This window comes from Chelon labrosus (assembly GCF_963514085.1).
Source record: "Chelon labrosus genome assembly, chromosome: 13".
Lineage (NCBI taxonomy): Eukaryota > Metazoa > Chordata > Actinopteri > Mugiliformes > Mugilidae > Chelon > Chelon labrosus.
Window position 1 is genome coordinate 17,054,056 of NC_140346.1, and position 20,174 is coordinate 17,074,229.

The 20,174-nt window shown below is 41.8% G+C and overlaps 2 protein-coding genes across 4 annotated transcripts; one reads left to right on the forward strand and one right to left on the reverse strand.

Annotated features, from left to right (window-relative positions):
* The first annotated feature begins 26 nt into the window (after nucleotides 1–26).
* On the forward strand, nucleotides 27–5,674 carry mre11a (MRE11 homolog A, double strand break repair nuclease). 2 transcript variants are annotated; one of them, XM_084559580.1, is made up of 20 exons: nucleotides 27–215; nucleotides 692–768; nucleotides 886–1,018; nucleotides 1,158–1,318; nucleotides 1,403–1,490; nucleotides 1,597–1,738; nucleotides 1,864–1,978; nucleotides 2,304–2,489; nucleotides 2,597–2,768; nucleotides 2,884–2,964; nucleotides 3,046–3,175; nucleotides 3,392–3,492; nucleotides 3,594–3,764; nucleotides 3,842–3,901; nucleotides 3,977–4,157; nucleotides 4,342–4,428; nucleotides 4,569–4,633; nucleotides 4,716–4,777; nucleotides 4,928–5,027; nucleotides 5,241–5,674. In XM_084559580.1, exons 2-20 carry the CDS (start codon nucleotides 749–751, stop codon nucleotides 5,274–5,276), a joined length of 2,091 nt encoding a protein of 696 aa, XP_084415706.1. In that variant the 5' UTR covers nucleotides 27–215; nucleotides 692–748; the 3' UTR covers nucleotides 5,277–5,674. The 2 variants fall into 2 exon arrangements, with proteins under 2 accessions (XP_084415706.1, XP_084415707.1); XM_084559581.1 differs by lacking the exon at nucleotides 27–215 and having other exon boundaries at nucleotides 606–768; nucleotides 4,719–4,777.
* A 79-nt stretch (nucleotides 5,675–5,753) lies between these two features.
* tmprss4a (transmembrane serine protease 4a) lies at nucleotides 5,754–19,630 on the reverse strand. 2 transcript variants are annotated; one of them, XM_084559584.1, is made up of 13 exons: nucleotides 19,494–19,630; nucleotides 12,168–12,222; nucleotides 11,746–11,886; nucleotides 11,373–11,525; nucleotides 11,152–11,278; nucleotides 10,427–10,546; nucleotides 9,832–9,875; nucleotides 9,360–9,522; nucleotides 9,093–9,259; nucleotides 8,771–8,866; nucleotides 8,510–8,652; nucleotides 7,776–7,928; nucleotides 5,754–7,383 (listed from the first exon to the last, which is right to left on the reverse strand). In XM_084559584.1, exons 3-13 carry the CDS (start codon nucleotides 11,855–11,857, stop codon nucleotides 7,372–7,374), a joined length of 1,290 nt encoding a protein of 429 aa, XP_084415710.1. In that variant the 5' UTR covers nucleotides 11,858–11,886; nucleotides 12,168–12,222; nucleotides 19,494–19,630; the 3' UTR covers nucleotides 5,754–7,371. The 2 variants fall into 2 exon arrangements, with proteins under 2 accessions (XP_084415710.1, XP_084415709.1); XM_084559583.1 differs by lacking the exon at nucleotides 19,494–19,630 and adding an exon at nucleotides 16,706–17,732.
* Nucleotides 19,631–20,174: the final 544 nt, after the last annotated feature.

Genomic DNA, 20,174 nt, shown 5'->3' on the forward strand with positions numbered 1-20,174 from the left:
GCTATAGCGGTGCCTCTGCGTGAACAAAACAAACGCTTCCAGTTAGCTTACCGGAAGTGTAGTCTTTTCCTCACGGAGCTTCAGGATTCTAGAACGGCAACGCTTCAGCGTGAAACTACAATAACCACGAGCCTTCTGCGAGGGGCGTGGTAAGGGTTAGCAAGAGTTGCCGGGATTTTCACAGCATGTTTGGTAGTTGAGAGACCTCAGAGGAGGTGGGTGTTATTTTTCCACGTTGTAGCTTACAACGTATACAACAAACTATTAGGAAGTGCTGCGTTCACATGTTTACTGTTGGTTAAACCGAGCGGATATATAAATGCACGTTCAGTTCGTGTTAGTTATCGCTTGTATCCATGAGTTTTTAGCATAAGTGATAGCTAACTTAGCACCATCGCAACAAATCACCTTTCAGTTTCGTGTTGCTAGTAGCTATAGCTAACACTTTACTAATGTTTTATTAATTAGTTAGCTCTCGGTATTAAATATACAAGTGGCTTTTATTATTATTAATGGAAAAAAAAATACTATTGTCATTCTGTAATATATTTTAATAATATCTCACTTTAATTGTGACGTCGTCGTGACATCTTTATTTGTATTGGCTGTTTATACGTTTGAGGATCCTGTGTTGTGTTTGTTGCATGACTGAAACTTTGGAAAAGATGTTCAGAGTTTGTTTTCCCCACAGAGGAGGCCACTTGCTGACCGCCTGCCAGAACAGAGCTCTCATTTTCCAACTTTCATCATGTCCTCGGAGAACACCTTGTGAGTTTGCTGAACCTATTGAAATCACCCAGTGAATAGTAATTAATGATCTGAGCCAGGTAATGTAGGGGGCAGAAGTCTGAATAATCTAATGTATGTGTGCCTTTGTTTCTCTAGGGATGATGAGGACACCTTCAAGATCCTGATCGCTACAGACGTTCATCTCGGTTACCTCGAGAAGGATGCCATCCGAGGCAGTGACTCCTACAACACTTTAAATGAAATCCTGGAATGTGCCAAGAAAAACCAGGTGTGTGCAAGTTAGCAGGTCTGCTTGAGGGACATGAGAGTGATTCAACATCAAGTATGTTTCTATCCGCTTGAAATGACATCCCCACAGGAATTTTTCATAACCTCTACTTTCCTGTCGCTTACGTGTTTGCCTGCAGGTAGATTTCATCCTCCTCGGAGGTGATTTGTTCCATGATAACAAGCCATCACGCAGATGCCTCCACACTTGCGTCAGTATGCTAAGAAAATACTGCATGGGAGACTCGGCTGTGCAATTCAACATCATCAGTGACCAGACTATTAACTTCAACACAACCCAGTCAGTTCCTCTGTCTATACATGATAGTGCTTTCTACCAGTGGTGTGTTTGAGTTTACTGAATGTTGTTACATGTGTGTTGTAGGTTCCCCTGGGTTAACTATCAGGATGAGAACCTGAACATCTCTATTCCTGTGTTCAGCATACATGGCAACCACGATGACCCAACTGGGGTGAGTTGCTTTTAGCTCAAGGAAAATGACGTCACGCTAATATGCAAGTGTTTCTTTGTGTTTGTGAATTAGTTTTTAGCGGTGTTTCTCTTTTATCCCTCCTAAGGCCGAAGGTTTGTGTGCACTGGATCTGCTAGCTGCCTCTGGACTTGTCAATCACTTTGGCCACTCCCACTCAGTGGAGAGGATAGAGATTAGTCCCATCCTTATGCAGAAAGGCAGCACAAAACTGGCCTTATATGGTCTTGGTGAGTTAGTGGTTATGTGCTTCTTTATCATCTAGTAATATACATCCTTAAAACAGTATTTGTGTTTTCTAAGAGCAGTTATACATTAAGGGTTTGTTCTAAATCTTCTATGATCGTGCGTGCAGGTTCAATCCCAGATGAGCGCTTGTACAGGATGTTTGTCAACAACCAGGTCACCATGCTTCGCCCCAAAGAAGACCAAGATGAATGGTTTAACCTCTTTACCATCCACCAGAACAGGTGTGTGCACACGTGTATGTTCATGAAATGTCTGATCCTTTAGATGTGAATTTAAAAGCACTTCATTTAAGAACTAATTTAAAGCATTTAAAGTGTCATTTAAACACTGTCTTATAAGTATTGTATGCTTCTGTATGTCAAATTAGTTCTTTGTTAGACTGACAGATGTGAGTTTAGGGGGAGGTTATGCTTTTACAGTATTAGAGAGAATAATTGGTTGGCTTGTAAATAAGTAACAAATAAATATTCACAGCAGTATCTAACAGTTCCACCTTAGCTGTATTTTCGTTATTGTTTATCTAACTCGTGTGTGTGTTCTGTCTAGGAGTAAGCACGGTCCAACAAACTACATTCCTGAGCAGTTCCTGGATGACTTTCTTGACCTGGTGGTGTGGGGCCACGAACACGAGTGTCTGATCACGCCAGCCAGAAATGAGCAGCAGCTCTTCTATGTGACACAGCCTGGCAGCTCTGTAGCTACTTCCCTCTCCCCTGGAGAGGCTACCAAGAAGTACAAATAAACACAGACACCTCACACACAACTCTTCGTAGTCTCCTCAGTGTGAGTGTATCTTGAAAAGATGAAATAGTCCAACCGCTCTGTTTGTGTTCATCTAGGCACATAGGGCTGCTGAGGGTGAAAGGTCGAAAGATGAACCTGCAAAAGATCCCCCTTAAGACTGTGCGTCAGTTCTTCATTCAAGATGTGGTGCTGGCTGACTACGAAGACGCGTTCACACCTGATACACCTCAGGTCACAAAGAAGGTGCAGGACTTGTGCTATGCAAAGGTAACACTCTCCATCAAGCATACAGCACCAGTTTATTACCTTCTTCCCATTCATTGTACCCTTATACCCTGTTTTTACCTGTTAACCCATTCACATTTTTTTTATCCATCTGCAGGTCACAGAGATGTTGGAACAAGCGGAAAGGGAAAGACTTGGATGTCCACTCACCCCAGAGAAACCTCTAATTCGCCTGAGGGTGAGACGGACACACCTGCAGCCTGTGGACACACCTGCAGTGTTGTTAATTTTAATCTAACCTCTTCCTTGCCTTCCTCAGGTGGACTACACTGGAGGTTTTGAGACGTTCAACACCTCTCGCTTCAGTCAAAAGTTTGTGGACCGCGTGGCCAACCCTAAAGACATCATTCACTTTCTCAGGCGGCAGAGGCAAAAAGAGGAGATCAAAGGTCTGACGCAGAGGAAGTAAAGAGCTGTGGAGATGTTAATCATTAACGCACCACAGAGTGAAACTATTTGAATTAATGAATTTGTTTTAAAATGCTCAAACCGAAATTGTATAAAAAATGTAAAGTAGGACAGTGATCTGGTTAAATTGTTTTTATTCCATGTTGTCTATTTGATGTGGTTCATTCATTGCGCTTTTCTTTTTTTTTTTTTTTTAGATGAGATCAATGTTGACTATGGTAAACTGTTAAAAACCACCGCTATTGAAGGTCTGAGAGTGGAGGACCTAGTTAAACAGTACTTTGAGGCAGCTGAGCAGGTACATAAAAAGGCATTCTCATACTGTATACTTGTACGGTGTCACATCACTTGTTTGGATGTGTGTTCACTAAGCATTTTGTTCTGATTTTGTCTTTGTAGAAGGTACAGCTCTCTCTGCTGACTGAGCAGGGCATGGGAAAGGCCATTCAGGAGTTTGTAGACAAAGATGAGAAGGACGCCATCGAGGAGCTGATCACCTACCAGTTAGAGAAGACACAGCGCCATCTTCAGGCCAGAGGAGTAACCACAGAACAGGATATAGATACCGAGGTGAGACGTTGTGGCATTAAGTGGAAGTGGAGCGGTGGCTGATCTTGTGCATCATTATAATGTTCTTTCATTTTCAGGTCCGGCTATTCAGAGACGCCAAAAAGAACACGACTGAGGAAGAGAATGAGATCAAAGAAGTAAGTGATACAATCACAGCGGGGCTTGAAATGCTGTTTCAGTGGTGTTGTGTTTAATGTCTCCTTCTTTCACAGGCTATCAACAGAGCCAAAGCGCACAGATTGGAGCGCGGTGATAACCCCGTGGATCCAGATATATCAGATGAGCTTGAAGATGTGTCCATGGACCTTGACGAAGGCTCGGTTCCATTTCCTGCCCCGACACGAGGCAGAGGGCGAGGCAGCCGCGGCCGGGGTAGTCGAGGAAGGGGGAGAGGTGAGAGGTTATCCTGGTTAACCTGTGCTATGCCTGTTATGTGAGCCAAGTATGAGGCTAAGAAACAGTTCTCATGCCTGATTCTTCAGTGTTTAGGGGTGTTTAAATACACTTTGACATTAAATAGTATAACATGTGTGCATTTATTCCATTGTAACTATTCTTTGCGCTACTGTTCATCCAGGTGCAGCTGCCTCTGAACCAAAGCCAGCCGGTCGGGGTCGTTCCCAGAAATCCTCAGCAGCAACCCAAAACAGAAGCATTATGCAAGGTAGGAGAGTGTTGTGTTATGTTTGTGAGTTTGACAATCAGTAGGAACCCGCGTTAATGTAGAGAACCTGAGCGAACCCGAAATCTTCTACTCAACCTGGACTCAGCCTTGCACATTTGCCCCATCTCACCATTCTTTAGCATTTCAAGCTCCTTCCCAGAGACCTTCTCGGCCTGGAGCCGCCAAATCCTACGCAGCAGAGGAAGTACGTCAAATCTTATATGTAATAACCACACACGCCACAGTCAAACCTTCCAACCTTCATTCTCTTCTTGATCTTTCTTCAGCAGACGATTGATGACTCAGATGAAGATTTCCCTGCAATGAAAGCTACCCGCCCCCCTCCAAAGTACGTCTGTTTTAATGTACATACAGCATACTGTAAACATGTTCATGTACACATACACACTAAGTTTGTTTTCTTTCTCTTCCTCTTTTCTTTCTTCCTCTTTCCTTTGACTTTTTTTTTTAATCGCGTTCCTGTTTCTGTCTTCCACAGACCGTCATCGGCGACATCATCCTTTACTAAATACAGCTCTCAGAGCCAGAGCCAGTCATCTCGAGGAGTTGCATTTGATGACAGTGATGATGACGATGAGGTAAAAAGAAATGAGAGGAAATGTGTTTAGACTCTCTAGATAGATAAACCAAAACTGACTTCTTCATTACTTTTAACTTTTAACATTATATAAAGAAAACATACCCCTACATTTAAACTCATATAATCCATATTATATTTTCTATCGATTACCTTTACTTTTCTATTTCTTTGAACAATGTTAACCCGTTTTTCTTTCTTTCCTTTGGTACAGGATAACCCATTCAAAGGTCCCAGTTCACGGAGATAACCGCAAGCGCATCCATCTGTGTAACACATGTTGATTGAGTTAGTTGATTTTCAGACTAAATCTGTAACTGAAATACTGTTTAGCAAGTGAGCTACTTTTGTTTCTGAAGGACTTTAAAGTGCATTCTTAAAATTTTCTCAGTACGCAGTCTTCCTCGTGGTAACAATATTGCCTCTAGTCAACTAGTGGGGCTTTGGAAAATAATTAATCATTTAATCAGTTTTCTGGTGAAAGGGCTCAGTGGGAGCAAGGTGGAGGAAAGACTTTCAGTATGTCGTCTTGCTCATTTGCCAGCCGCCAAGTGACCCTTACTGGAGTGAATATGATGCTGTACATCAACAACCAGTGTTGTTTTATTTGTCACTGGCCCTTGTAGTACTTATAATGAAAAAGAAAAAAAAAAATAGTTTTTTGATGTACAATTTTTGTCAGTGTCTTTATTTCAAAGGTTGAAGAGCTTTACAGAGACATGTATAATCTGAGTAATCTTTCTTTTCTTCTCAACGAGCAGCTAATTTGTGCATAGTGTTTACAATGTGCAATATTTCAATGGAGCAGTTTCTTCTTCTACTCCAGGACCTTCTGTGAAAGTGGAAAAATGTTGAGGTTTAATCAAAGGTATGATCAGGCCATGGTGCAACGTAACAAAGATAAAAATGTATATCATGTAGATCTAATCAGATGATTTATTAACATTTTTCAACCGTTATTTTCTCATTAGATTCTACAAAACGTGAGCTAAAACTGTCAACTGCGACATCTTTCGGTCACAAGTTGTATAACGATTCACATAAATAATCCTCCCTGAGGTTCCTATTGTTAACTCTGGCTCACATTGTTTGTCCCCAAGGAGGAGGATGACACTGAACAGAACACAGAGAGATCCTATTTCCAGTGCATGCACTTGCAAAGAATATGACACCAAAACTGTTGTTCCAGTTCACAAATTAAACAATAAGGTTTTTATTATATTTACAAACCATTTACAGACATACAGAAGTAAACAAAACGTACCATATTTACAGTCAAATGAACTTGAGCCACCGTGGCATCTATGTTATAACACACATTATATAATACAAGTGTAAACTTCAACAGGCTTATTGTTTATTTCACTTTTTTCTACAGCTTGAATGATATAATTTTTTTGGCTGAGTGCACTGATTTCATAATTGCTATATATTTGACAAAAACTCGCTGTTGCTCAATCTTAAACTTTAAGGGAAATTCCATTTAAAGTATATTTAGCTGGGAAGGAACAGTTTCACTGATCACAACACAGCTTTGGCATACGAATTCGGAAGGCACGCTGGATATGCAATTGCACTTTCAAGCTCAGTGTGGTGTCACAGCTTGACAGTATAATGGGATTTATTGGGTTTTTTTTTGGTCTTCAGTGCATTATTGTGTCACTTGAATTATCTGCACATACCATGAAGTCAAGTAATCCTCACTTTCCTCTTAAAGTGCTCATGTGTATCATTTCGTGGTAGGAAGTAGGTGCACCAATTGTGCTGTAAAAAGGTGCATTTGCCCTTTAGCAGGGAGACACATCAGATCAGCTAAATCAGCACCATATATGTGTTAAGCTCCCAGACCTGGTGTCCCTTTTACAATATTAGTGAATTTGACCTGAGGCTTCACGCTGGCTCCTGATCACGGAGGTCCCTCGCCTTTCTTTACATAACTGTCAACCATAGGAACCCTTGTAATGCAACTCATACCCAAAGTCATATCACGTAGTAATCAAGTACATTATTTCTGAGGTCTGGCAAAGTCGGTGTAAACACCCTGGACCGGCCAGTGGCAGACAGCTACATAAATATACGTGTCCCCTGAGAAAAGAATCTGAAATGGCACAAACATCACCTGAAATATGTTTGTATGAAATGTGTGTATGTGCATGTGTGCAGTATGTTGTGCAGTGTTTACGCATATGGCTGTGTTTGACAGTTCTTCTGTTTGGATGTTGAGACGCATCTTTGACTTTCGCTTTTTCCTCGCTCTTCTCTTCAGGCAACCACACCGAAACCAAAACTTTATTTTAGTTTCACAGTCTGCGAGAGGTGGTGGCTGTTCCTCGAACTCTGTGACCTCAAGCGTTTTTCTGTAGGGGGGAAGTTAAAAAGTATTAGAAGGGGTGGGGGGATGGGGGGTGTTACTTTTTGATCTGTCGCTGACTCTACGGACAACCTTCACACCGTTTGGTGTTATGTCTTTCTGTGTTAGTAAGCTGGGTTTTTGTTGGGGTTGCATTGTTGCTTGGAGAATTAAACAATGCATGTGTGGTCAAAAATAGTCTGTCTCTGCTTCCCTGTTATTTCTAAGTATGATAAAAGTGGAACTGAGTGAAAAGTAACTGTATAGTTGTCTAGAGTACTGTTTCACTTTAACATGTTACATGGGATATGTACAAAGCTATTCTGGAACTTAACAGTCTTCCTCTGCAAGAAATATTCTCAGCAAACATAAAAAAGGAGCATTTCCCCTAAGCAATACCTCAGTAACCGTATGAATCCAGTTGAGCATCTCCTCCACATTGCTGTAGACTCCTGGCCTTCCTGCCCGTGCACAGCCGACACCCCAGCTCACCACTCCAACCAGATTCCACCGAGAAGAAGTGAAGTGCACCAAAGGTCCCCCGCTGTCCCCCTGGTGTTCAAAACATCACAAAAACATCCAAACCATTTACCAGAGGAAAACATCAATACTGCATGACTATATACACCAATCAGCCACGTTAAAACCACTGACAGGAGAAGGAAATAACATTGACCACCTTGTGACAATGCAATGTTCTGCTGGCAAACATTTGTACCCGGCATTCATATGGATGTTACTTAGACATGTACCATCCACCTAGACCAGACCAGGCACCCCCACCCCATGGCAATGACATTCCTTTGGCACAAGGTGTTGACCACCAGATTCCCTAGATCGCAAACTTATCAAGTATCTGTGGGATGCATTGGAACGAGCCTGATTCACAGAGGCCCCTCCCCTCAACTCATAGGACCCAAAGGCTCCCACTAACAACATCTGTTGCCAGACACCACAGGACACCCTCAGAAGGCCCATGTCCATTCTCTGATGAGACACAACTGTTTTGGAGGCACAAGGGAGGCCTACACAGTATCAGGCAGGTGGTCATAATGTCATGCTTTATTGGTGTATAGATTACATCAGTACCAAATTGCATGTATTTATTGTAATTGAAAATATAGGTCTGTTACCTGGCAGGCGTCCACTTTCCCCTCCAGGAAACCGGCACAGATCATCTGTTGCGTTACGGAGGAACCATAGACTGCAGGGCCGGCACAAGTTTCTTGGCCTATCAGAGGGATATGTGCCTTCTGCAGTGAAGGAGAAACTGAACCTGAAGGCAGAACAAGGATACAAAGCTTAAGCAACCTCAGAGACGCAGGGAAGAGTCATTTCTGTTCTCAAGGTAGCAGCTGATGACGATGATGAGTAATTGTTTGTAGGTTTCTCACCTTGTTCCTCTAGGTATCCCCACCCTGTCACAACCGTGGGGGCCCCATCTGTAAGACCAAGGGCATTGGGAGGCAGACAGGCTGGCCGTTGTTTCTCTGCAATACAAACATTCATTGTGATATTATTTGATTTTGTGCTAAGTTGGGTTTGCTGTTGGTTAGATGAACCACTAGATGGCAACAGAGCTTACTGGATGTATGTGACCTTTTCAAGTTCAGCTACAGGCTACATTAGTTTATCAACACACTGACATGTAGTGTCATGTAAGGTACAGTGAACTTTACCAGCGTGTTTTTATGAGTATTAAAATTAAACTCTAACCTCCCACAGAGATTGGACTGCTCAGTCTAATCAGCGCTATGTCGTAGTCGTTCTCTGCTGGGTCGTAGTTTCCATTCACTATCACCCTATCCACACGGGAACCTCCCAGCGTGCTCATGTGTGTGGTGCCTGACACCACTCTCCACCGACTCAGCTCCTTTTTGCTGCTGTAAGGCCCAAAAGAAGAGGGCAAAGAGGAGGTGTGATAGGAAATGTTAACGTGAAGGCAAATTCATTGGAAATGGTGTACAGGGCGATTATGCTTACCCAGTGAAGCAGTGGGCGGCAGTGACTACCCAACGCGGTGACACCAATGTGCCTCCACACGTGTGATGTCCACCTTGCTGCAGGCTGACCTGCCAGGGCCAGTCCTCAATGTAAGCGTCTGTACCCCCAACAATACGGTCCTGAGAACCCACGTTTCCACAGTCTGATAAAAACAAAAAGGTAATATTGTTATTTTCAACTTTGTGATTCATTTCAAACTAACCTTTTATCCGTACATATCTTTTTATTCAACAGCTTTCACTTCTTCCACAAACATTGTTTTTTTTAAATTTGTTATACAGAAGGGAGGAAGCGACTCTGTCACGTTACAAGTTTTGCTTCTCAGCATAGACATGTTAGAGCCTGTCAAAGCGAAACTCATGACCGCCCCCAGCCAGCCACCACCACCACCACCACCACGCAATGACTTGTCAACAACATTAGCTGTTGCTTTTCTAAACATAAAACTCACCTGAACAGGACAAAGATACCACAGATCCAGTTTTGCATACGCTGCTGTTGGAAGAAAAATCAGGTGTTAAATACTTGCCATGCCACGTGCTCAATAAATCCAACAAAATACCCAGCTAACTGTTGACCTAATTTTAACCTCGTGATAAACTTTGTCTCCCTTTCTGTTCCTCTTTTTCTGGGTGATATACCTGTCCGTTTCACTCACTTTCATAAGGAATAAGACCAAGTGGGAACAAAAACTGGGTACTTTTTTTTTTTTTTTATCTTTGAGGAATAGAAACTATGGGAGCTAACGCTCATCTCATTTATAAGTGATCTATAAAGAATCCAAAGAGCATGAGATAAAAAAAGAGAATAAAAGACTCACTGGGAAACACACAGATTAAAACACGTTGGAATTTAAACATAAAGCAATGTTCACTTCTTAGTTCAGTGGGGAAGCAGCTCTCTGTCAGCAGCTGCTAATTTGTTAGTGTGAGAATGACTGCCGCCATAGCATGACAGTAAAGCTGATGTAAAAGATGACACAGAGTTTCCTAAATATCGTTCTTATAGGTTCCTATAGTGTAATGAAAGATGTGTTACTTCCTTACCGGTCAATGGTTGCCTGATGTAAGGGCGTGCTTGTAGACCCAGGCCTGACTGCTGTGAATGGTCCAGTTTTTAGAAAAGACGTTAAGGTGTTCACTGAGACTCTGGTGCTACTGGGATTACTGTGAAGACAGAAAGGGTGGTGATATTAGACTGGCTTTCGAGTCAAATAACCAGGTCATTAAAGTCTATTAAGTGAATGAAGCTTTGAAAACACACACTTTACCCCATACAAAGCTCTGCAAATTCAAGACAAACTAAACATAAGTCAGGGGTGGAGGTCTATAAAAAGACTTTTTAAAGGAAGCTGCTTAAAACAGTCCAATGATTTAGGACATTTTTATGGATTGGAAAAGTTTGTTCCAGAGAGTTAGAGCACAACCAGCAAATGGATAAGTATCTTTTCTTTTCAGTTGCAGCACAGGGGCGAACAAAAGGAAGCCAATAAAGTGACCCAAAAACATGGGTAATGTGTGAGTGATGGCTAGTTGTAGTTAACACCATGGCAGCTTGACTGAGCTATACTTTATGTTGAGGGAATTACTACTACTATCTAGACGGGAGAAATTTAAAGTGCTTGATCTGTAGGAAGCATGTTTATCAGATTATTGAGATCATTCTTATCTAATACGGCAGGGCTGGAAAATCTTAGTAATTCGATGGTCGAAAGTCATGTACCGCTTTGACTGTAATCTCAGATATTCATTTCTGGTGGGTGTAAACTCACTTTGTGTAGCCCAGTTGTTTACATGCCGTCAGAGTGTGCTGCTGGGTCCAGTCGTCACTGCACACGCTCCTCCAGCCTGAACCTGAACGGTACACTTGTAGGACGTTGCGGCCTGTAGTCAGACGCACTGGAGGCAGGAATATCACAGAGCAGAAGAGGAGTCATTTTTCAAACTTCGTCTTAGTCTAACAAAGCGAGGAGCTGTCAGGTGTTTGTTCTACCTGGAAACGTGGTGTTGACTGTGAAGCTTGCCACACAAGTAATCTCATCTTCTCCGCCAGCGCAGTCATTGTTTCCGTCACAGGCATTGTCTATTGGGATGAACTTCACCGAGCGTGAGCAGAAGAAGTATTTGCTTTCAATCAGCTTCTTGACTAGAAGGAAAAGGAGTGGCACATTGGCACAAAGAACAAGGTCAGAAATTTATTTTGCGTGGGTGATTTGAATAACGGTGAATTACACTAAATGTACACTAAATGCCTTTAGACGCGTTTATTTAGTATCAAAGCAGTTCATGCTCATGCAAAAATAAAGGAAAGGCCTGATTTGCATCCTTGAGGTTATGTGCGTGTCCTTTCAGGAATAGTAACTCACTAAAATATCCCGCGGTGGTCAGTATGCCCAGTAGCACCACAACTATCAGGACTGTGAGCAATGCTTTCTTCCTCTTAGACGCCTTGTCTTTCTGTGTCTTTGGAGCCGTCATAGGCTTTCTGTGTCGGCCTGGTCGCAGAACTATTAAGAAAAAAAGAAATAAAAAGGTGGAAATAGGGCAAAGGAGAGAAAAACATGAAAAAGGCAATGACAGGAAAGCATGATGACGGAATAGAAACCACAAAGCAAAGGAAGACAGAAAAAAGGGTAAAGAAAGTCTGTGAAATAAAAGAAGTGAATGTGCTGCCAGTCACAGTACTGACCAACAGTACAGTTTACAAGAATTCAGCTGATATTCATAGAAATTTCTAATTAGCACAGCATATCTTGACCAAAAACCAACTTTAGAAATGATAGCTTACCGGCCGGCGTGGGATTCAGTGGTGTGGAGACTTCCTTAGGCACCTGAGCGACTGTCTGAGGACAGAATAGCAGCGATGCATAAGACAAGGTGTTAAGTACTCATCAACGCATGACTCAAAAGAACATGAGTGTAAAACCTGTCTGTAAAATGATGCATAATAAGGATGGTGGTCAGAGAGGATTACCAGTGATACAGACAAGGAACATAGTGGAGCCAGGTTAAAGCCCCATGTTACTCAAGTGTCCTTGAGCAAGATATTAGCTGTGGCATAGATGCATAATTTCAGTCTGCATTGTGCATGTAGGACACGAGACACAATGAATGCCAGTAGTTTAACAATCATCAAATCAGATCGGATCGATTGGGTGTCAGATTGTCATCCGTGAAAAACATTCTGCCCTCAAAAGACATTCCTTTCAAAGAACAAACACATTCTGAATGACTAATCAACGTGTGCTGGGAAACACATTTAGTCGTTTTTTACACTTTGTGTGCAAGTTGCAACGTGAACACTGTCGTTTTCTAGGTCAATATAACAAACGGGTTAATAAAATAAGTTTCAACACACCCACCAGTCATGAGGTAACATTTTTCATTAATTAGCAGTCATGTTGCTGGCCTCCTGCTCAGTGTTTGACCATGTTTTTTAGCTCTGTCTTTGGTCTCCACCAAATCTTCAGCTAATGGTGAACCATTTGCCATTTGGTACAAATAATTTCCAGCAGACAGCTGCGGCCTGGAATTAGCGCTGTCTGTGTAGGTTTTGAGTAATAAAAAAACTTGTCAACGAGATGAAAAGTTGATGTAAAGCTCAATAAAACAGAGGAGGAGTTGCAGATTAAGGTGATGATTCCTTGCAGTTTCATCACATACCTAATTTGCACCCTTTGTTTCTGTCATTTGATAAATTGTGTTAAATATTGTTATTGGTTCTTTAACGTAGCAGAACAGAAGTTACTCAGGGTTTTCCATACCAATGTCTGGGTGCCTAAGTCAACAAATGAAAAAGATAACGCTGACAATAAGGATGTGTTCTGATGGCTCAGATCCATTTGGCCTCCAGTTGAATGCCGGTAAATTTCCAGATTTGTTAAGCTCCGTGGGCAAAAACAAATCCCTTGACAAACTTGTTCAGTCTCTTTGTTTCCTCTGTCGTTGTCATTACAGGCACCGGCAACGAAACAAACGTGTTTTACATGACTATGACACAGCAGTTCGATCAAAACAAACATGGCATACTGGCTTGAAGGTGCCAAACAACTGTAAAATGTTGTGGGGTACTCGCAGGGGTGAAACGGTAGGCCCTTCGTTTAAACAGCTAACGCTAAGCATGTAAAAGTAAGAAGAATTTTTACCTTCACGTAACACCAAGTACATCATTGTATTATCTGTCCCTAAATCAAAATTTAAATCTTTAAATTTAAAAGTTTGTTATTAATGTGATTAGAAGAATCTAGGTTGCTAAATATCAGGTTAAAGCACAAAACCGCTGCAATTTGTTTGTCAAAGACTTTTCATTTCAAATCAAAGGGCCATTTATTTTTATTTATATCGCATCAGTTGCAATACAGATTGTCTCAAGACACTTCAGAGAACCCAGAGATTGAATCCCACAGGCCAAGCACTTCTGACTTTTAAGTCATCACTGTCTCGACAAAACATTCACACGGCAATGTTTTGTAATCCTGCACTTGTTCAATCTAGACCCCTTTCCTGCTGTGAAAGCTAAGTTTATCTGCGCTGTGGCCCTTTCACTGTTGCTGGGAGACACTGTGTGTGCTGTTATTCAGCAAAGATGAGTACAGTTCATCGTGTGGTGTCATAGCTCAAGTATCATGTCAATGTGGCTGCTGACTGGCCTACTCTGGCGGTTTCAGGGCATGGTATATGGTTACAGGCCGACAGGTTGCTGGAGCACTTTCGCCTGCCTGCTGTTCTTCATTTGTCTCGTTCTCACAGTCCTTATTGTTCGGTGTATGAACAACAAACATATTAACAGCTTATGTGTCAGTTGATACTTTCATTTGGGTTAAAAAAAAATAAAAAATAATAATAATAATAATCTAGTGCAGACTCTCTGGAAACAAAATGAGGAAATTCCAGCCGCATAGACAAACAAATCAGCAAACTGGAAAGAAATGCCCTTCTTTACTTTTCGCTTCTGCTTTTTTTCCTTCCTCCTATTTGGTAAATCCCGTCATTAACATGTCCATTTGCCTCTGGGCTTATTCTGCATTTTATTTCAACTGAAGTAAGTCCTCAAAGGCTGAATTAAAAGCCCATATCTGAAAACAACAACTGCTGCTTATGTCAGCAGTCTGCTTGTCAGTCAAATGTAAGAACAAAGAATGTTGTCGGGCAGGTTTTTTGTTTTTGTTTCAGGGCCAATGCTGGCCAGCTGCGACTGCTTTACTGGTAGCTGTCGTCTTATATAAGACGGCGTTCATATCACGTCCAACTTAAAGCGTTTCAGCTGCACGCGTCCAAAGGCTCCAAATCTTTCTCAGATTCCTCTTTACGCTGAAAGAGGAACGTTTTACTTTTGTGCCTCATGCCTTCCAGCACTTTAGAGTGTAGCATGAGAGTTCATACAATCAGTTTATAACCATATAACTTTCCCTTTGTGTATTAGGATGTAAGGGCCTCCAGAGGCATCACTTCTTTGCAGTTTTCCCCCAAAAAACAAAGACTTATTCTGAAATGAAATGCTTGTTGTGTAGCTGAAGAAGTTTCGCTTCACATTTTTTTTAAAAGCTGTGTGTTAACCAGCAGATGAATCACACTAACAGATGCCTGCTAAAAGTAATGGAAAAATATCAGATGAAGAAGCTAGTATGAGTCAAGTGGGTAAGAGGGAAATAAAGGCAACTTGGTAAACCAGAAATATGGCTGAACAAGGTCAGTTCCCTGAATTGGACACAGCAACACATTCCTGACGATTCAAGTTCTGCCATGTCATATAATTGATATGCAGTATAACAGTGTGTACTTGGATACATACGCAATATTGTCAAGTGCCCTGACTAATTTAAACCATTTCATGAGTCAAGGTAATCTTTCAAAACAGCCAGGTAGCAACAGCCAATCACATGTCTTCATCCCGCAGAAACAGGTGCTCTGTTTATTTCTTTTTGAATCACACTGACCCATATAGAGGCCTCCAGCCAGTTAAACCGGTGTCAGTGGGAACCATTCCAGCTCTAGAGAGAAAAGCATAAATGGGTCAGACTTAACGGACAAAGAGCTTTGATATGGTTTGCCTTTTGTTGAAAGGAGGTATTTCCATTGCTGCTTCTCGGCTTCGTTGGATTATGTTCCTCTAAACTGAAACGTGAACGAAAGGGCTTATGAGACACTGCGCGTGACATGCCGGATGTGCTTCAATAAAAGGCAGAGATCAAGCCCAGTGTGCCCAACACATGTTCAAATGTTTAGAGGCGGAAACAAAATTCATGGGTGCAAATGTGTTTGCTTTAGTCACTGTTGAGTTTCAGTGGAGAGCAAATACGTTGCCGACACAACAATGATGGACTGATTCACGACACAATACATATAAGGACAAAACAAGGGACAAGAAAACTGGGCTGAGACAAGTCCGCGATGAAAGGTGAGATAACACAAGTGGTTTGGAAATGATTCCAAAGATAGATTAATAGCCCAGTGTTATATTGTACATCATAAGATAGGCCTGCAATCTGCGCCAATAAAGATTGGACACACAATATACCGGATACACAAAGATAGTTCAAACTCCAGCATTTGATTGGGTTCCTGCTTCTTCAGCTGTCCCTTCGCCACGATAACACCAGACAATTATAATTGTTTGTCACATTTTTCTCATTTATGTACTTTAATATTTATGTGGCCCATGCCGATGTCCATATAAATGTTTTAAACAGTGGAAACAACTCCCAGCATTAGGATACAACAGCAAAACTAAGATGCTTACTAAAGCCTTTGTTGAGGCCTAAATGTTTTACCTTATTGGTTGCATAAAGTGTCAAAGGATTGATTTGAAAGTAAATAGTTCTTAGATCTATAACAAAACGTTTGTGTAATTGTAAAAAAAAACATCTACATTAAATTGGCTTAAGGTACCATGTAGAGTTTTCTTGTTACAGGTTACATACAGGTAAACTGAGCCTCTTTCATTCTATGTTTAATATTAATATCAATCAGTATAAAAAAAAAGCAATACATTTTAAAACCCTAGTGATGAGTACAACAAAATTATCTATCATTTCTCCTACCTACGTACGAAGCTGCTGTTAATCACACACCTTTTATGAAATCCTGTATATACAAGGTCGCGTGTGTTCCTATTTACAACCAAATGGTCTGTATCGACACAGCTGCCGTTAGGCGCCAGTACGGTTTAGCAGAAACTGGTTTAGCAGATGGAAGCAAACAGACTCCCACAATGGCTCTTTTATTCCGAATATGATAACAATCTGGTTTCTTGGTTATAATGTAATGATGCTAGTCAAATAGGTCCTCCAGAGCAAAGCCCAACTGTTCGTTTCCCAGTTTACTCACCCACATGATGTAGTTATTGTTCTCTGTAAGGCCTGGATGCTCCTTGCCCGTCACGAAGGATAGAGTAAACACTGACCTCCCTGTTTTGGAGGTGGGACTCCCGAATAATTTGCTGTTCCCTGTATGTCTTTCGCCCTCTTCCTAACACTGTCCTTCAATGTTGGGTTTGCAAAACCAGGTTTGGCTTAATCTCTCTCCCTTTCTCTCTTTTCCCTACTCCCACCCCTTTTTTTCTATGGCAGTGTAACTTAATCTGGTTTTAAGGTTGCCTGCCTTGTCCCTCTTTGAAACCGCACAGCTGTAATAAAAAGTCCTGGTGTGTAGAGTTGTGTTTCGCCGCTGCACAGATTCAGAAGGAGCTGCCTCTGTATGACCAAGCCCTGCTGACAAAACAAAATGAAACTATTCTAGGTAACCCGACTCTTGAACCCTCCTCTTTCTTCTGTCTCTCTCTACCTGTGTGCCTTCCTCAGTTCCGTCCCTCCTCCCACATGTCGTCCCACTCTAAACTTTTTAAGCCCTCTGGACATAAAGCACACCGTATCCTTTTCGCCCCCTTTGTGTCCTTCACGCCTCTTTGGCTATGAAGTTTTACCCAAATATACACCTACACAGGAGTGACTTTACACATGCAGAAACACAGTTTATATGGCACTCGCACACAAGTCCATAGACAACATAGAGTTAACAGGCGCGTGGTGTGTTTGCCGTAATGTGCCCTGAAGCTGAGGTGTGTGCCTCACCTGGTCTGTTTTGACAGTCTAATGAGAAGTCGGTTGGTATCAGTCAGGGGACAGTCTGACATCAAAACATGACTCATGCAATGCCACATGTCACAGTAAACACGAAGGGAAAACACGCTTGATGTCCTTCCTCCAAATGCTAAAACCGAGGTGATGAGGTATAATCATGTCGGCATTAGTGAGACGCATATCTGTACCAAATCTTAAACTAATCCATCCAATAATTGCTGAAACAGATCACTAAATAACAAAAATGTCAGGTTTATGTGACACAAGGGGGAAATTATAGTATAAACACATTTTAAAATGCTTGTAAAATCTATTTAAACTATAAAACTACTTGCCTTTGCCAGAACATTTCAGCCTACTGCTCTAAGTTTCTGAAGTTAACTTGCCCTATAAGGATGCATTTATTGACCATCCTGTCCAATAAGGTCCGTGCTTCTAATAAAGGAAGCCACCGGGAATGTTATGGGACACTGAGCATAGACAACTGAGGAGAAAAAGAGCTTGATTGGGCGTGTGAGAGAAAAGACTGATAAGGCCGCCTGAAGATAAAGAGCCATTGTCATGAACAGCAGCTGATTGTGTTGCTTGACCTGGACGACTGAATGCAGTGAACCTTTCAGCTCGCTTCCAACTCTGTCAGCGGTTGTCTCGCAGTTTTCAATATGGATGGGTTTATTAATGTGTGGTGGGTTGATATGGCAGACGCTGCTTGACAGGACTGAGTGGATCAATTTGAGACTGATTCTCAAAATGACTCATTTTCCTCACACGTTCAGCCAACAACCGCAGCTACCCTTGTCATTATTCCGTCTGGCATAAAACTGCTATGACATTTAAAGTCTCCGCCCTGATGCAAACTGAATTGCATAACTTTGTTTGTGTGCGTGTGCGTGTTTGCTTGACTAAGTTTAGGCAATTAGAATATCATTTAGATTCCAGTTTGTGAAACGATGAGGATGTGAGATGAAATTCACTGTACAGTAACTAATATACTACCTTTCTTACGGAGCCAAAAATATAAATCGCATGAATACCATGCAGTCATAGTGTTTACCCTTTATGGCAGTCTGACATGGCTGAACAATGGCTGACAAGATGTTTGCACACATTGTAAAAAAATGAATAAAAATGATGATGACAGACATTCAGAGATGTCATAACCCTATTGTACGCCCTCGTTTCTGTCTAGGCTTTGCTGCGCTGCTGACATTTTGTTCATAATCCCGTCAGCTCTTACGCACAGCAGCCAAACAACGTCCATAGCACGTGAATGAAAAGTATTTGTTCATTGTTTTTCCATTTGTTTGTCAGTGACACCACCTGATGCAAACAACAACTCGGGATCTGTACAGCTCAAAGGCGGCAGGTAGTTCAGACCGGTTTACATATTAACAAATCCATTCAGGGCTGTTGCTATGATGTTTGTAGTCACAGTAACTGTGTAACAACTAAAAGAACTTAAGCTCAAATGGGTACTTTTAAAGTGTTTTCAAGCATTTCTGTACCTTATTCTCTAAGGACTGCACTTATTTTACATTGATTTGTGAATAATGAAGCAGCTGATTCAAATTCTCTGTTTCTGCTGCCGTCTTCATACACATAAAAGTGTCTTTTTAAATTGACGCCACAGATCTTCTTGCATATTGGAATACAGATCTGATCTCAAACTTGTAAAGCATCTGATTAGGTTGTGCATGACTGACGTTGTTTCATTATTTAACATAAACCAGGGCGGAAAAACACAAGCACAAATGTAGAACTTCCCTTTAAAGCGTGCACCCTTATCAGACAGGTGCATAAGCAGAGTTGAGCAAACGTCAGAGGCTAGAGATGGATCAAAGTCTGAGTTGACTGATTTTGTACAACCCCACATTTATCGCTCACGCTTCAGGCCATTCATTCCTCTGTTCTCTCAGACAAATACACGATCACACAAGTGGTTGAAGTGCCGTGACGGTTAGAGTTTGAGAAAAAGCCATGAAATAAAAAAACATGCTGAAAGCCTCTACACCTCACACCACTGTACTCTTTCTCACCTGCAAAGCTGCTGTCACTCTGTCACCCCTTTGTTAGTGAAACATCTCAGCGTCTGGAAGCAAACTGGGGGGAGAGAAGTAATCCCGGTGTGTAAAGTTGTCCATCTCTCTCTCAGAGGAGCTTCTCGGCCGACATTTATTGTTTCGACTGGGAACACCCCTCAAGATTCCTTCATCCCACCTCTTTCCCCTCCACAACCACAGCAAATATTCTCTCTCTCTCTCTCTCTCTCTCGCTCTACCTCGCTCACACACACACACACACACACACACACACACACACACACACACACGCACACACACACACATGCAAATGAACCCAACATGCCATCTTACCATCAAAGCCATTACACCACCATCTTCCCACCAGTCAAGCCTCCAAAACCTTCCTTTGTTCGAACAGGTGTGTGTTTTGTGAAACTTGAGATGAAGCTTGAGAAACGCTGGGAGAAGCTTGACTGGAAAAATCACAGGTTAATAATTAACCTCTGCACATTTCATGCTTCCTGGACTCTATATAAAGCAGATGTTGCCCCATACTCATCTGTTAAACCCACATTGTTCGCATGTTGTGTTTCGCAGAATTCACATAATGGGTCAGGCTCATTCATTTCAAAAAAACCTTTGGGAAAAACATATTTTCTGCACCATGAGTAGACTGGACACATAGCAATGGAAATT

What these genes read in the sequence shown, in the direction of transcription:
- mre11a (XM_084559580.1), top strand. Translation starts at nt 749, where the DNA reads ATGTCCTCGGAGAACACCTT. An exon ending in AAGAGAATGAGATCAAAGAA is followed by an intron (nt 3,902 to 3,976) that starts GTAAGTGATACA and finishes CTTCTTTCACAG; the next exon opens with GCTATCAACAGAGCCAAAGC. An exon ending in AAACAGAAGCATTATGCAAG is followed by an intron (nt 4,429 to 4,568) that starts GTAGGAGAGTGT and finishes ACCATTCTTTAG; the next exon opens with CATTTCAAGCTCCTTCCCAG.
- tmprss4a (XM_084559583.1), bottom strand. An exon ending in ACTGAATCCCACGCCGGCCG is followed by an intron (nt 11,887 to 12,167) that starts GTAAGCTATCAT and finishes TTTTCTTAATAG; the next exon opens with TTCTGCGACCAGGCCGACAC. An exon ending in GCCGCCCACTGCTTCACTGG is followed by an intron (nt 9,260 to 9,359) that starts GTAAGCATAATC and finishes TGGGCCTTACAG; the next exon opens with CAGCAAAAAGGAGCTGAGTC.